This window comes from Eptesicus fuscus, chromosome 21, assembly GCF_027574615.1.
Source record: "Eptesicus fuscus isolate TK198812 chromosome 21, DD_ASM_mEF_20220401, whole genome shotgun sequence".
NCBI classification, from domain to species: Eukaryota; Metazoa; Chordata; class Mammalia; order Chiroptera; family Vespertilionidae; genus Eptesicus; species Eptesicus fuscus.
Window position 1 is genome coordinate 48,336,550 of NC_072493.1, and position 13,591 is coordinate 48,350,140.

At 59.3% G+C, this 13,591-nt stretch overlaps 1 protein-coding gene across 6 annotated transcripts; it reads right to left on the reverse strand.

Moving 5' to 3' along the window:
• Positions 1-1,760: 1,760 nt before the first annotated feature.
• On the reverse strand, positions 1,761-12,935 carry HSPBP1 (HSPA (Hsp70) binding protein 1). 6 transcript variants are annotated; one of them, XM_054709973.1, is made up of 8 exons: positions 12,776-12,930; positions 12,129-12,439; positions 8,493-8,697; positions 6,829-7,053; positions 4,777-4,932; positions 4,577-4,673; positions 4,058-4,169; positions 1,761-2,162 (listed from the first exon to the last, which is right to left on the reverse strand). In XM_054709973.1, exons 2-8 carry the CDS (start codon positions 12,342-12,344, stop codon positions 2,088-2,090), a joined length of 1,086 nt encoding a protein of 361 aa, XP_054565948.1. In that variant the 5' UTR covers positions 12,345-12,439; positions 12,776-12,930; the 3' UTR covers positions 1,761-2,087. The 6 variants fall into 6 exon arrangements, with proteins under 6 accessions (XP_054565948.1, XP_054565951.1, XP_054565950.1 ...); XM_054709976.1 differs by having other exon boundaries at positions 12,129-12,442; XM_054709975.1 differs by having other exon boundaries at positions 12,771-12,930.
• Between the last annotated feature and the right edge of the window lie 656 nt (positions 12,936-13,591).

Sequence of the window (13,591 nt, forward strand, 5' to 3'; positions counted from 1 at the left end):
CCAGGCAGCTTTTATTTTTAGCCTGCAGAGTTACCTTTTTCATTTCAGTTACATTAAAAAAAAATCTTTATTGATTTCAGAGAAGAAGAGAGGGGGAGAGAGAGAAATATCAATGATGAGAGAGAATTATTGATCGGCTGCCTCTTGCACGCCCCCTAGTGGGGATTGAGCCTGCAACCCGGGCATGTGCCCTTGACAGGAATCGAACCCAGGACCCTTCAGTCCACAGACGGACGTTCTATCCACTGAGCCAAACTGGCCAGGGCTCATGGACATTTAATTGACTCATGTTGAGTGCCCTTTCCTGTTACATCTGTTAGCTTCTAATTGCCCTAATCTTGGTCATTTCCTTGCACTCACTGATGACCACATGCCCGTGATTAGATTTTTCAGCCATGTCTCGCCTGGTCCTCGCTATTTCCAGGGCATCTGTTGCCATGGGATGCTTTTGCGGCCCTTGCCTCAGGTGGGAATGTGGAGTGACAGACCACCGCCACCTCAGGGGCACGTGGCATGGTCACAGCGTGGAGCTGCAGGGGTGACGTCAGAGGTCCGTGCGCGCCCAGTGCTGTCTGTGACCGCGTGGACGAGGGTGTGGGATGCGGGGTGGAGTAGAACAAGGCTGCGGCCGCTTTCTGTGCGTAGCCTTAATAGGAACAGAGGTGGCACTTGACCTCCGATTCTTGGATCCTGTAACCACCTTTCCACGTATCCTGAATTTGGGAAGAGAGGTGAAAATAACGGGTCCCTCCAAAACCCCAGGAGTGCAAGGAAATTGCACAGGAATTAGTCCGGCCACAGACGGGCCTAGGAAGCCAGTTTACAGGGCAGAGGAACGCCATTTGGGGGGTAGCCCAGGTCTGAATCCTGGCTGGGTGACCTTGGCCATGGACTAACCACCCTGGGCTCCGCTTCCTCGTCTGGAAAACGACAGCGCTCAGAGCTGCTGGTCGGTACAGGTGAAAACTTTACCTGACCTGAAAAGCAACTTATTGAAGGAGGCGAGGCCGTCCCGCTCCCCCCACCCCAAACCTGAGAAGGCTGGAGAGAAGGCGGGTGCCTTGCAGGTGGGAATGTACCCCACGCCCACCCAGGGGCCTGAGCCAGCGCACAGGCCAGCCTCCACCCTCGGGACAGCGCCACCCGCTGTTGGTGCTGTTGGGAGCGGTCATAGGGTTAAGCCTCGGACTGACCTGCTCGCAAAGTCACAAACAAGTCCCAGCTTATCTTGTGACTGCGCCCTAGATCCTTCCTGGGTAGCTAGTGGGCTGTGGGAGGGGCCGCAAGTGCTGCCAAAACAAGTGAAACTTGCAAGAACATTGTCAATTGGCTTGTTTGTCCCTGATGATAAATAAAGCCTCAGCTTTGCAGTCTGGATCTGTCTGTGGCCTCAGCAGGGCACAGAAGACCCACCCAGACCAGCTTTTTCTCTTCCCAGGCTCCCCGAACCCTTGGCTGTGCTGGCACAGCGCAGTGCACCTGTTCCCTCCCACCTTCTGTCAGTAGCTCCCCACGCAGGGAGGGCTCTGATTGGTGGGGCTGAGGTCACATGACACACACCTTGCACTGGATGCTGGGAATGAGGAGGGCTTCAGCCTTGGGGCCTGCCGTGTGAAAAGCTACCATTTGGGTTTCCCAAATGGAGAAATCGGCGAGGACGGGTGGCCACGAAAAGGAGTGGGTGTGCCCCCCACAGAGAGGCTGGGACAATGACAGGCGACCATGGCTCTGGGTTTCAGAGAACAGCACTTTATTCCCCGGTCCCGCCCACTCCCGTCCCTCCAGGGGCTCCCCGGGCCCCTAGGACTGAGCCCCTTCCCCCCCCCCAGGCACCCTCCAGGGGAGGTGACAGAGGCTGCTGGAGGGAGGGAGAGCAACACCTTTATTGGAAGACAGTGTGGACGCTAGGGGGGCGGAGTGAGAGCAAGGGCGGGTCCGAGGGGCCGTGCCTTTCTCAGGGCCCCTCCAGGGGGCTGAGCAGAGGCGGCTGGCACGCCGCGGCCCGGCACCAGCGGCCCTGCTCTCCCTTGGAGAGGAGGGAGGCCAGAGGCCTAGGGTCCCCGGAGAGGGGCCGGAAGCCGCCGGGTTCACCGATCCATGCTGTCGTCCGTGGGGCTGGAGAAGCAGGTCTGGAGCAGCTTTTCACAGAACTCCAGCTCCTCCTGGATCGGGCGAGAGCGGGAGCCCTGAGTGCCGAGGCCAGGCCCTGCCTCCAGCAAGCCCCCACCAAGACGGCTCCACTTCCCGGCCCGGCCCCTGCCGGCCGAAGCCTCCCGGGGTTCTCCGACCTCCGCTCAGATCCATGGCTCACCCCTTCTCTTCTCACCCACGTCTGGACTCCTGCACTGGACCCCAGGGTCTCCCAGCCTCCGGTCACCCCCCCACTGCTCTGTCCTCACATCAGCTCACTCAGGCTCCTTCTAGCTCCCTGACACCATTCACCCTACTTATCCCACTGAAAACCCTCCCACAGACAGACTGCAGAAGCCAGGAAAGCAAGCACTGAAGGGCTGGACCGCAGACGAGGTGTCTGCCCGGCACAAAGATGCCGAAACGGAAAGGAAAGAGAACCAAGTTGGCAGTAAAAATAATTACGACTCATCACACCCGGATAACATGCTTAGGATGTGCATGAGCAGTGAACAAAAAAGGAAAAAGATGCCCAGCGGTGTGGGTCAGTGGTTGAGTGTCGATCTATGAACCAGGAGGTCAGGGTTCAATTCCCAGTCAGGGCACATGCCCAGGTTGCGGGCATGATCCCCAGTGTGGGGCGTGCAGGAGGCAGCCGATCAATGAGTCTCTCTCATCATTGATGTTTCTCTCCCTCTCTCACTCTCCCTTTCTCTCTGAAATCAATAAAAATGTATTTAAAAAAAAAAAAGAGAGAAAGATGCCCCACTTCATTCGGGAGAAACGCAAACGGCAGCTGGTCCACCCATCAGCTTGAGGAAAGGCCCAGAGGTCTGGGGCCCGCCTGGCCAGGATGCGGGGGCCCTGTGGCTGCACGTGGGCCAGTTCAACCCCCAGGGAGAGCGACCGGCAGCAAATGGCCCTTCGCCCTGTAACGTCGCCTTTTGTTGTTAATCCTCACCTGCGGATATTTTCCCACTGATTTTTAGAGAAAATGGAAAGGAGAGGAGAGACAGAGAGAGAAACATTGATGTAAAGAGAGACATCGACTGGTTGCCTCCACAGAGCCAGGGATCCAGCCTGCAACCGAGGTGCGTGCCCTTTGACCGGAATCGAATGTGAGACCCTTCAGTCCGCAGGCCGGTGACCTAGCCACTGAGCCACCCGGCTAGGCCGTAACCTTCCCTTTACGGCGCTGTATCTCGGCCTCTCCCTTCCTAGAGCTGGGTTCTGTAGCCGTACGGAGAAAGCAACACACGCCAGAGCCTGTTCTTTCAGCAGCTGGTGCTCAGAGTGGCAGCAGCCGCACGTCCCTCAAGAAGGGCAGCGACGGGAGAGGAAGGAGCGGGCGCCTGAGACGCCAGGAAATGGGGGGCGGGCAGGACAGGCTCCGCGGCAGCACGTGGGGGGGGAAGGAGAAGTCACAGCACGTGTGCGTCTCTGCACAGAGCACCTCCGGAAGCCACGCACCGGGAGAGGGGCCGGGGCTCGGGACAGGCTGTGCTCACCACTGACTGCGGCTCCTCAGTGACGTAAGTACCTGAGCTACTCACCACTCTTCCTTAACATCTCACCAGCTAAGGAGCTGTGACTGATTTCCTGTCTACTTCACTGGCTCCGAGTTTGATCAGTTATCTAATATCTAATAGAGTTACTTACCATGTACTTGTTACTTATCCATTTAAAGATGTAATTGGCTGCTATTTGTCATTTACTTATTGACCCAATATTTAATTACTAAGCACTGAAACGATGTACGTAATGTGGATAGTGATTAAATGAGTTCGTTAGCCCTTTAAGAAACTCGAGTCCCGCCTGCGGTGGCAGAGGTGCTGGCTGCAGGGTGAAGGGAGCCGTGAATGAGCAGGAACAGCGAATGAGCAGGAACAGCGTGGGGAGCAGACGCGGGGGGCGGGGGGCGGCCCACCTGGTACTCCTCGTGCTGCTGCAGCAGCTGGCAGCGGTGGCGGAGCAGCTCCTCCAGGCCCAGCTGCGGCTCCCGGCACTCCCGCACGCCCTGGGGGAAGTCTGTCACCAGGCTGCGGGCACAGGACAGCAGTTCTTGGCACCTCCCGCCACACCCCCCCTCCCTGGGAGCCAGGAAAGACAGTGCCCCACACCCAACCCCGGGTTCCCCCCCCCTCCCCCTGCAAGGCGGGCCTCACGGGCCCTGCCGGGGCTGCTGCGGCTCACTCGGCTGCCCCATCCTGCCGTTTTTTCAGACGCTGATTCACTTGGACCGTGGGGGTAGGGGTGGGGGTGAAAGAGAGCCTCTCCCCCTCCTCCTGCATCACTCCCCTTACAGGTGAGGAAACTGAGGCTCAGAGAGGGCCAGCACTCCCCAGGGGCAAGCCCCAGACTCCTGGGTCCCAGGAAAGAGGAGGCCGGAGCCCAGGGGGGCATTGGGGAGGGGGCCCCGCCCGGAACGTGCTCCCGCGGGCGGCACCTGCACAGGGCTCCCAGCACGTGCTCGTGGAAGGGGCTGTGTTCGGTCCGGACGAGGGCCACCAGCTGCTGGACCATCCCCATGGAGCACAGGGTCCCTGGGGGAGGACTCGGGGTCAGAGGGCGGCCCCTCCTCGGTGCACTCCCTGCCCCCGCCACCACCCTCCAGGACCATCCCAGCCCCTGCCCTGGCCACCCCACCTTTGTGCTCTGGGTGGCCCACCAGCAGGTTCTGCAGCAGGAAGGCTGACTTGACCTTGAGCTTTTGCACCTGCTGCTGCATGGCCCGCATCAACACAGAGAAGCCATCCAGCCTGAGGAACTGCAGCAGCCCGGCCTCCTGCTCCCGGACGAGGCCTGGGGAGGGGAGAGGATGGGCCTCAAAGTCACAGTGACCATCATGGCCTCCATGGCCGCCATAGCCACCACCACCTTCACCACCACCACCACCACCACCACCGTCACCACCATCATCACCATCACCACCATCATCCCCACCATCACCACCATCGCCACCATCACCACCACCATCATCACCATCACCACCATCATCACCACCATCCCCACCATCACCACCAACATCACTACCATCATCACCACCACCATCACCACCATCACCACCATCATCAATTTTAATTTTTATGGTCCTGTGCTTCACAAGCGTTATCTTTTCTTTTCTTTTTTTAATACGTTTTATTGATTTTTTACAGAGAGGAAGAGAGAGGGATAGAGTTAGAAACATCCATCAGCTGCCTCCTGCACACCCCCTACTGGGGATGTGCCCACAACCAAGGTACATGCCCTTGACCGGAATCGAACCTGGGACCCCTCAGTCCACAGGCCGACGCTCTATCCACTGAGCCAAACTGGTTTCAGCAGCATTATCTTTTCTTAAAGGTAAATATATTGTCATTGATTTCAGAGGAAGGGAGAGGGAGAGAGAGAAACATCAATGATGAGAGAGAATCACTGATTGGCTGCCTCCTGCATGCACCCCACTGGGGATCGAACCCACAACCTGGGCCTGTGCTCTGACTGAGAATCAACTGTGACTCCTGGTTCGTAGGTCGATGCTCAGCCACGGAGCCACGCTGGCTGGGCTTAAAGCTGTGCTTTCACTGATACAATGAATGCAAGCCATCTGAAGAAAGCTGTCCATCTGGCCCTGCCAGGCTCTGGTCTTGGACCTCTGGGCACCAAGTCCCTCTGTCAGCCCTTCCCCGCGGAGCCGCCCTGGGCCTGTCTGTCCATCTGTCTCCCTATTTTCAGATGTGACTTTCCAAATGCGTCTCCTCCAAGACTCCTTCCCTCACCCTCGCCAGCACTCTCCCCTCCTGCTCAGAATCTCCCATCCGCGCCGCCCCCATCCTTATCCCAGGTGACACAATCTCTATATATAAAAGCCTAATCAATCGAACAAGCAAACGACCTGTTGACTGGTTGCTATGATGCACACTGACCACCAGGGGCAAGCATTCAACGCAGGAGCTGCCCGCTGGTGGTCAGTGCGAAGCTGGCAGAAGTCTGTATCGCAGAGCCAACCTCCTGCAGTCCCTCCCCCAGGTCAGCGGCCCCGATTGGCCTTGATCAGCCCTGATCGCCGGCCAGGCCGAGGGACTCCACCCCTGCATGAATTCGTGCACCGGGCCTCTAGTAAATATATATTTGGTCTCTGTCCCCCACTCCTGATGCTGCGTCCCTAAATCCCTTGGAATTTCCTGGTAATAGGAGCATCTTTTCTTCTTTTTGAAAAGTTTTTAAAATTGGTATTAGGGAGAGAAAAAGAAACATCGGTGTGAGAGATGCACCGATTGGATGCCTCCCTTATGCACGCTGACCGAGATGGAACCCGCAGCCTCGGTATGTGTCCTGACGGGGGATCGAACCCACAACCTTCCAGTACATGTGACAACGCTCCAACCACCTGAGCCACACCCGCCAGGCGAGCATCCTTTCTCCTAACCATGTGGCTCTGGGTGGGCTCCAGGATGAGCACGGGTCACCAGAAGGACCAATCCACACGGGAAACCGAAACCAGCCCCGCCCACACGCTCCAGTCCCTTAAGCTGAGTGAAGTCCTGTGTGCCGAGGACCTGGCTCTCCGACCGGCAGGAGGTGGGCGAGCTCACCACCCTGCTCCCAGCACCCAGCACGGACCCAGACAGGCACTGGGGGCGAATGAACCAAGGAGGCCCCTCCCCAGCTCCAGGCCTGGGGGACCCGGCCCCTCCCCAGCGGGCCCGGGACACTCACAGGAGATGGCGAAGAGGGCCTTGACCCGCACCGAGTCGCAGGGGTCCCGGTCGAGCAGCCGCAGCAGCTTGCGCAGGGCGCCCAGGCCCAGCACCTGCTCCTGGATGGCCGCCACGTTCTGGCTGCACGTGCCGATGAGCTGGGCCGCCCGCCACCGCAGCCCCGCGGGCCCCGCCTCCAGGTACCGGCCCACCAGCAGGTGCATGCCCGACAGCTGGCAGAAGTCTGTGCGGCAGAGAGGGGGGGAGAGCCAGTGTTACGGCTGAGCTGTGCCAAATCCGTTCCTTGAAGCCCTCACCACCCCCCCCTAGTGGCTCAGAATGTGCTGTGTCTGGAGATGGGGCCTAAGACAGGTGAGTAAGGTGACATGACATCACAGGATCGGCCCCATCCGCGCCGCCCCCATCCTTATCCCAGGTGACACAATCTCTATACATAAAAGCCTAAGCGACCGAACAAGCCAACGACCTGTTGACCGGTTGCTATGATGCACACTGACCACCAGGGGCAAATGTTCAACGCAGGAGCTGCCCGCTGGTGGTCAGTGCGAAGCTGGCAGAAGTCTGTATCGCAGAGCCAACCTCCTGCAGTCCCTCCCCCAGGTCAGCGGCCCCGATTGGCCCTGATCGGCCCTGATTGCCGGCCAGGCCGAGGGACTCCACCCCTGCATGAATTCGGACTGGCGCCCTTACAGGGAGAAGAGGACACGGATACACGAGGGGGGAGAGGGGGGAGACCACGTGAGGACACGGGAGGGGACAGCCCTGTGAGAGCCAAGGAGAGGGGCCTCCGAAGCAGCCAACCCTGCCAACACTTGGATCGCGGACTCCAGCCTCCAGGCTGTGAGGTGCACGTCTGCTGTTTAATTTCTTTTAAAATATGTTTTTATTGGTTTCAGAAAGGAAGGGAGAGGGAGAAGAGAGAGAAACATCAATGATGAGAATCAACGATTGGCTGCCTCCTGTACGCCCCCTACTGGGGATCGAGCCTGCAACCCGGGTATATGCCAACTGGGAATCGAACCCTGACCTCCTGGTTCATAGGTTGACACTCAACCACTGAGCCATGCCTGCCGGGGCAGGTCTGCTGTTTCAACTGTCCAGCCCGAGGTCCTTGGTTAAGGCAGCCAGAGCACACCAACACTCCAGGCGAGGCCTAGGGGCAGGCCGGCTCCCGGGGGCCTGCCGACCTGTGCTGGCTCTCTCCAGCACCAGCCGGGTCCCTCCAGGTCGCTGTGTCTCCACAAGGTCAGCATGTGGGGGTTAGGTCCCCCGACCCGGTGCTCACTTCAGGCTCTGATCAAAGGGCGCCCCTCGGGGAGGCCTCCTCTCACTGCAGGGGTGCCAGTGGGCTCCCAGCAGGCCCGGGCGCCATGGCCAGCTCGCGGGTGGATCCGGGAGGCAGCGGGCTGAACCTGTCCCGGGCTGGCTGTGTCGGGGGACAGAAGGTGCCGTCACGGCTCCTGAGGGCATGGGGACCACACAGAGAGGGACAGGGCAGGCCCACCTGGGCTGGAGTCAGAGGCAGACTGCGGGTGGACAGGCTGGAGGCGGGAGGCTGGAGAGCAAGCCAAGACCAAGGCTGAGGAGGAGGCCAGGCAGGAGGGGGGCCAGGAGGCCGAGGGTGGCACCGGCGGCTGGGGGCGGGCGGGGGGCGGGGGGTACCTGCGGCGTTGTCCATGTTCTCACACAGGTCCGCCAGCAGCTCCAGGGCCCCCTCGCGCTCCTGCTGGTCGACGGCCAGCTCGGCCTCGCCGGCCGAGGCGGGCGTGGGCTGGGACAGCACTCGGAGGCAGTTCTTCATCTGCTCCACCTCCTCCCGCTGGCCCCGGCAGGCGGCCGACATGGCCTCCTGCAGCCACTGGCGCCTCTGGGGGACAAGGGGGTGCATTAATCAATAAGCTCATTCATGAATCACGGTCATTGGTAACGACTGCCAACAGCGGAGCCGACTGTGCCTTCAATCCACACGCGTCTATGGAGCTTCATTTCTTTTTTTTTTTTTAATATATTTTATTGATTTTTTACAGAGAGGAAGGGAGAGGGACAGAGAGTTAGAAACATCGATGAGAGAGAAACATCGATCAGCTGCCTCCTGCACGCCCCCCACTGGGGATCGAGCCTGCAGCCCGGGCATGTGCCCTGACCGGGAATCGAACCGTGACCTCCTCCTTTATAGGTCGACGCTCAACCCCTGAGCCAGACCGTCTGAGCTGTTTGTTTTTTGAGAGAGGGAGAGGGGGAGAGAAAGAATGGCTTCTTGTTCCACCCACCCATGCATTCATTGATTCTTGTATGTGCCCTGACCCGGGTCGAACCCGCAACCTGGGCCCATCAGGACGATGCTCTAACCCACGCAGCTGCCCGCCCAGGCCTAGAGCTCGTTGTTAAGTGCTCTGCTTGAGGGATCTATGCCGGAGTTGAGCGGCACCCCTGATGCACCCGCGAGACGCCCAGCACCGGTCTCCCACACTGCCAGCGTGGCCTGCCGGATCCAGCCACCGCCAGCAGAGGGCCGTGGCCGGCAGCTGCAGTTTGAGAGCCTCAGGTAAAGCCCCTGCAGGACCTGAGCTCACACAGGAAGTGAGTGCAAACAAGAGAGGCCCGGCCCGGCCGGTGTGGCTCAGTTGGTTGAGCGTCCTCCCGAGCACTAAGAGATCGCAGGTTCGATTCCAGGTCAGGGCACATGTCCAGGGCACATGACCCCCAGTAGGGGGCCTGCATGAGGCAACCAATCAATGTTTCTCTCTCTCTCTCTTTCCCTCCCTCTCTCTCTTAAAAACAAAACAAGACAGTAAAAATATATTTTAGCCCTAACCCGTTTGGCTCAGTGGATAGGGAGTTGGCCTGCAGACTCAAGGGTCCCAGGTTCGATTCCGGTCAAAGGCATGTACCTTGGTTGCGGGCACATCCCCAGTAGGGCATGTGCAGGAGGCAGCTGATTGATGTTTCTAACTCTCTGTCCCTCTCCCTTTCTCTCTGTAAAAAATCAATAAAATATATTTATATATATTTATTTATTTTTTTTTAAATAAATAATGAGGCCCTGCTGGCGTGGCTCAGTGGTAGAGCCTCCACCTATGAGCCAGGAGGTCACGGTTCGATTCCCGGTCAGGGCACATGCCTAGGTTTTGAGCTCGATTGCCTGTGCGGGGTGGGTAGGAGGCAGCCGATCAATAATTCTCTCTCATCGTTGATATTTCTCTCTCTCTCTGCCCCCTCCCTTCCTCTCTGAAATCAATAAAAATATAATTAGAAACAATAAAAGATAATGAGAGAGGAGAGCCCTGGTGCCTCCATCATGCAGAGGCTGGAGCACATGGAAGAACAAGAGAGGAAATGGGAGGGAGGGCCAGGGGGGCGGGGGGAGAGCCAGGGGGGCGGGGCAGGGCCAGGGGGGCGGGGGAGGGCGGGGGGGAGGGCTAGGGGGGCGGGCCAGGGGGCGGGGCAGGGCCAGGGGGGCGGGGGAGGGCCAGGGGGGGGGGGGAGGGCCAGGACCCAGTGCTGCTCCGGAAGCCAGTGAAGAAGGAGACGGAGGAAGGAGCAGTGGCCGATGCTGCTCTCCCAGTGGTTGCAAACCGCGGCTCGCGAGCCACATGCGGCTCTCTGGCCCCTTGAGTGTGGCTCTTCCACAAAATACCACGGCCTGGGCGAGTCTATGTTGAAGACGTGGCGTTAGGAGAAGTTTAAGTTTAAAAAATGTGGCTCTCAGAAGAAATTTCCATCGTTGTGCTGTTGGTATTTGGCTCTGTTGACTCATGAGTTTGCCGACCACGGGCCTAAAGGTTCAAAGACCTCCGGGATGTACCTGCGTGAGCAGGAGCTTTTGTACACAGGAGGTACTGGGGCTGGGCTCCAGACCACAGCAACAAAGCGAGTATCACACGAAAGCCAGGCCTAACCGTTTTGCTGGTGGAGAATCTGGCCTTCAGTTTGTGAGAGACAACATCCGTGAAGCGCAGTAAAGTGAGGTATGCCTGAACTGCAACCACCATCACTAACGAAATGTCATTACAGCCACTGCTGCTATGAATCTCCAAAACAACCCCCTTCACAGATGTGAAAACTGAGGCACAGGAAGGTTGTGACTTGCCCACGATCACACAGTCAGCCATCTGCAAAGCCTGTGGTCAGACCTAAGCAGTCTGTCCACAGAGCCTGGTGCTTTTTAAAAAAATATATATTTACGACTGCCCTGGCCGGTGTGGCTCAGTGGATAGAGCGTCAGCCTGTGGACTCAAGGGTCCTGGGTTCCATTCCAGTCAGGGGCACATGCCCGGGTTTTGGGCTCTGTCCCCAGTAGGGGGCGTGCGGGAGGCAGCTGATGGGTGGTTCCCTCTCATCATTGATGTTTCTATCTCTCTCTTCCTTTCCCTTCCTCTCTGAAATCAATAAAAATATTTTTTAAGCCGAAACCGGTTTGGCTCAGTGGATAGAGCGTCGGCCTGCGGACTGAAAGGTCCCAGGTTCGATTCCGGTCAGGGGCATGTACGTTGGTTGGGGGCACATCCCCGGTAGGGGGTGTGCAGGAGGCAGCTGGTCGATGTTTCTCTCTCATCGATGTTTCTAGCTCTCTATCCCTCTCCCTTTCTCTCTATAAAAAGTCAATAAAATATATTTTAAAAAAATAGTTTTTAAAAATACTTAGTATTATTATTATCGACTTTAGACAGAGAAAGGAGATAGAAGCATTGATGAGAGAGAAATGCTGATCAGCTGCCTCCTGCATGCCTCCCACCCGGGGATCAAGCCCACAGCCCGGGCATGTGCCCTGACCACGACGGAGCAGGTGACCTCTAGGCGCCTGGGCCCACCCTCAACCACCCTGACCACCCCCGCTGGGCAGGCCTGGGCGCTGACCGAGCAGGAGCCCCAGCTGCCTGCACTGCGACCTCAGAACCACCCGCAGAAGCGCCGTTACTCTTCTTATCATCACCAACGTGCAAACGAGGACCTTGAGGCCCAGAGAGTCTAAGTGACACCCCAAGGTCACACAGCTGGAAACCGCGGGATCCAGCCTTGTTTGCGTCTCTTTCTCCCACGAGGCTAGTCAGCCTCCCAGCAGGGGACCCGGGGACCTGCCCCCTCGGACAGCTCTGAGATCTGACCTTCATTCCGGCTGCAGTGACCCCATCGGGCACAAATACAGCCGACTGCGCCTTCACACCCCCCCCCCCCCCGTCTCCCCGCCCCCGCCCCCCCCCCCACACACACACACTCCGGAAAACTCCCCAAGCCACGCTTCCCCAGATAGAGCTGTCCCCGCCCCCCTCACCCAGCCTCTTGCACCCCACCCTTTACCTCCTCACTCATGGGTTCCGGCGGGGGGTCCGGCTCGTCAGAGCCCGCCGTGATGGCCATCTGCAGCAGGCCTTGCAGGTTGCGCGGGTGCGGGGGGTGGCCCGAGCCCCCCGCGGAGGAGCCGCCGCCGCCGCCGCCGCCGCCGGAGGAGCAGCCCTGGGAGGCTGGGGGCAGCGCCAGGGGGAGGCGGCTGCCCCCCGAGCCTTGGTCCGCCATGGGCTGCTTGTGGAGAAGGGGAGAGTGCGTCGGGGGGAAGGGGATGGTCACCGCGGAAGTAGCTCTGCTGTCCTGGAGGGTCCACTCCTGGGGGTCTGCTGAGAAGGTGGCGTTTTAGGGGAGCTCGGCGCCCCCCCATGACGCGGAACCGCTCTGCCCGCACCCACCTTAACCACTGCCCCCTCTCCTTCCTCCAAACCAGCGGGACCCTTCCCCAAAGCCACCAGCCCCGCCTTCCTCCCTAGCAACAGGCCCCACCCACTCTCCTGGCAACCTAGCAACCCCCTCCCCTAGGTCCAGTGCGCGCGTCCCCGTCTCTTAGCAACGCCGCTGTCCCGCCTCCAAAGCAACAAGCTCCCCCTTGGGTCGTCATACCAACGAATCTCCTCCCTCCTCTCCGAAGCGGGGAGCCAGAGCGGGGCGCACCTCACCTCTCGGGGCCTCGAGTCGCCGCCGCTACTGGAGACAGAGTCGCCCGCACCTGACTCCAGTGGGCGCCGCCATCTTGACCGGAAATACGCAGGTCTCACCGGGAAATTTCCGGCGCACCCACCCTACTTCGTAGCTGGGGCGGAGGCGTTTGCTCTGCCCTTAAGCCCTGCCCACCCGACCGGATACGGCTTTGGCCCCGCCCCTCGCCGGCCTCTCCCTCTAAGCCCCGCCCCGTCCCGTCCCGCGTCCCGCCCCTTAGCGAGCCCGGTTTCTGCATCCTCCTTACAAGACCCACCCCCGCCCGGATGTATGCCCCGCCCCCCGGGCTGGCTCCGCCTCCAAGAGACCCCGCCCACACCCATGTTCCCGCCCTCTCAACACTCTGCCCCTCCCCACCACCTGAGGTCCCGCCCTTGTTCTAGGCCTTTCGGCCCCTCCCTTATCGTGGCCACGCCCCTGCTCTGGCCCCGCCCCGCCCCTATTATTTGCAGGTTGAGCTGGTCCCTCACCTGCTGGCCTTTTCCCCTGCATCCGAGGTTACACCCCACCATTTACTGGAGCCCCGTGTTCCGGTTACCCCTAACATCTGGCCTAGGCAGCTTTTGACTCACCCCTCGGGCCCTTCTCTTGGCCTCAGTTTCCCCATCTACCCGCTCTCCACGCAGCAGCTCCTATGCAGACCCTTCTTTTTAAAAAAATATATTTTTTATTGATTTCAGAGAGGAAAGGAGAGGAAGAGAGAGAGAAACATCAATGATGAGAGAGAATCATGGATCGGCTGCCTTCTGCACGCCCCACACTGGGGATCGAGCCCA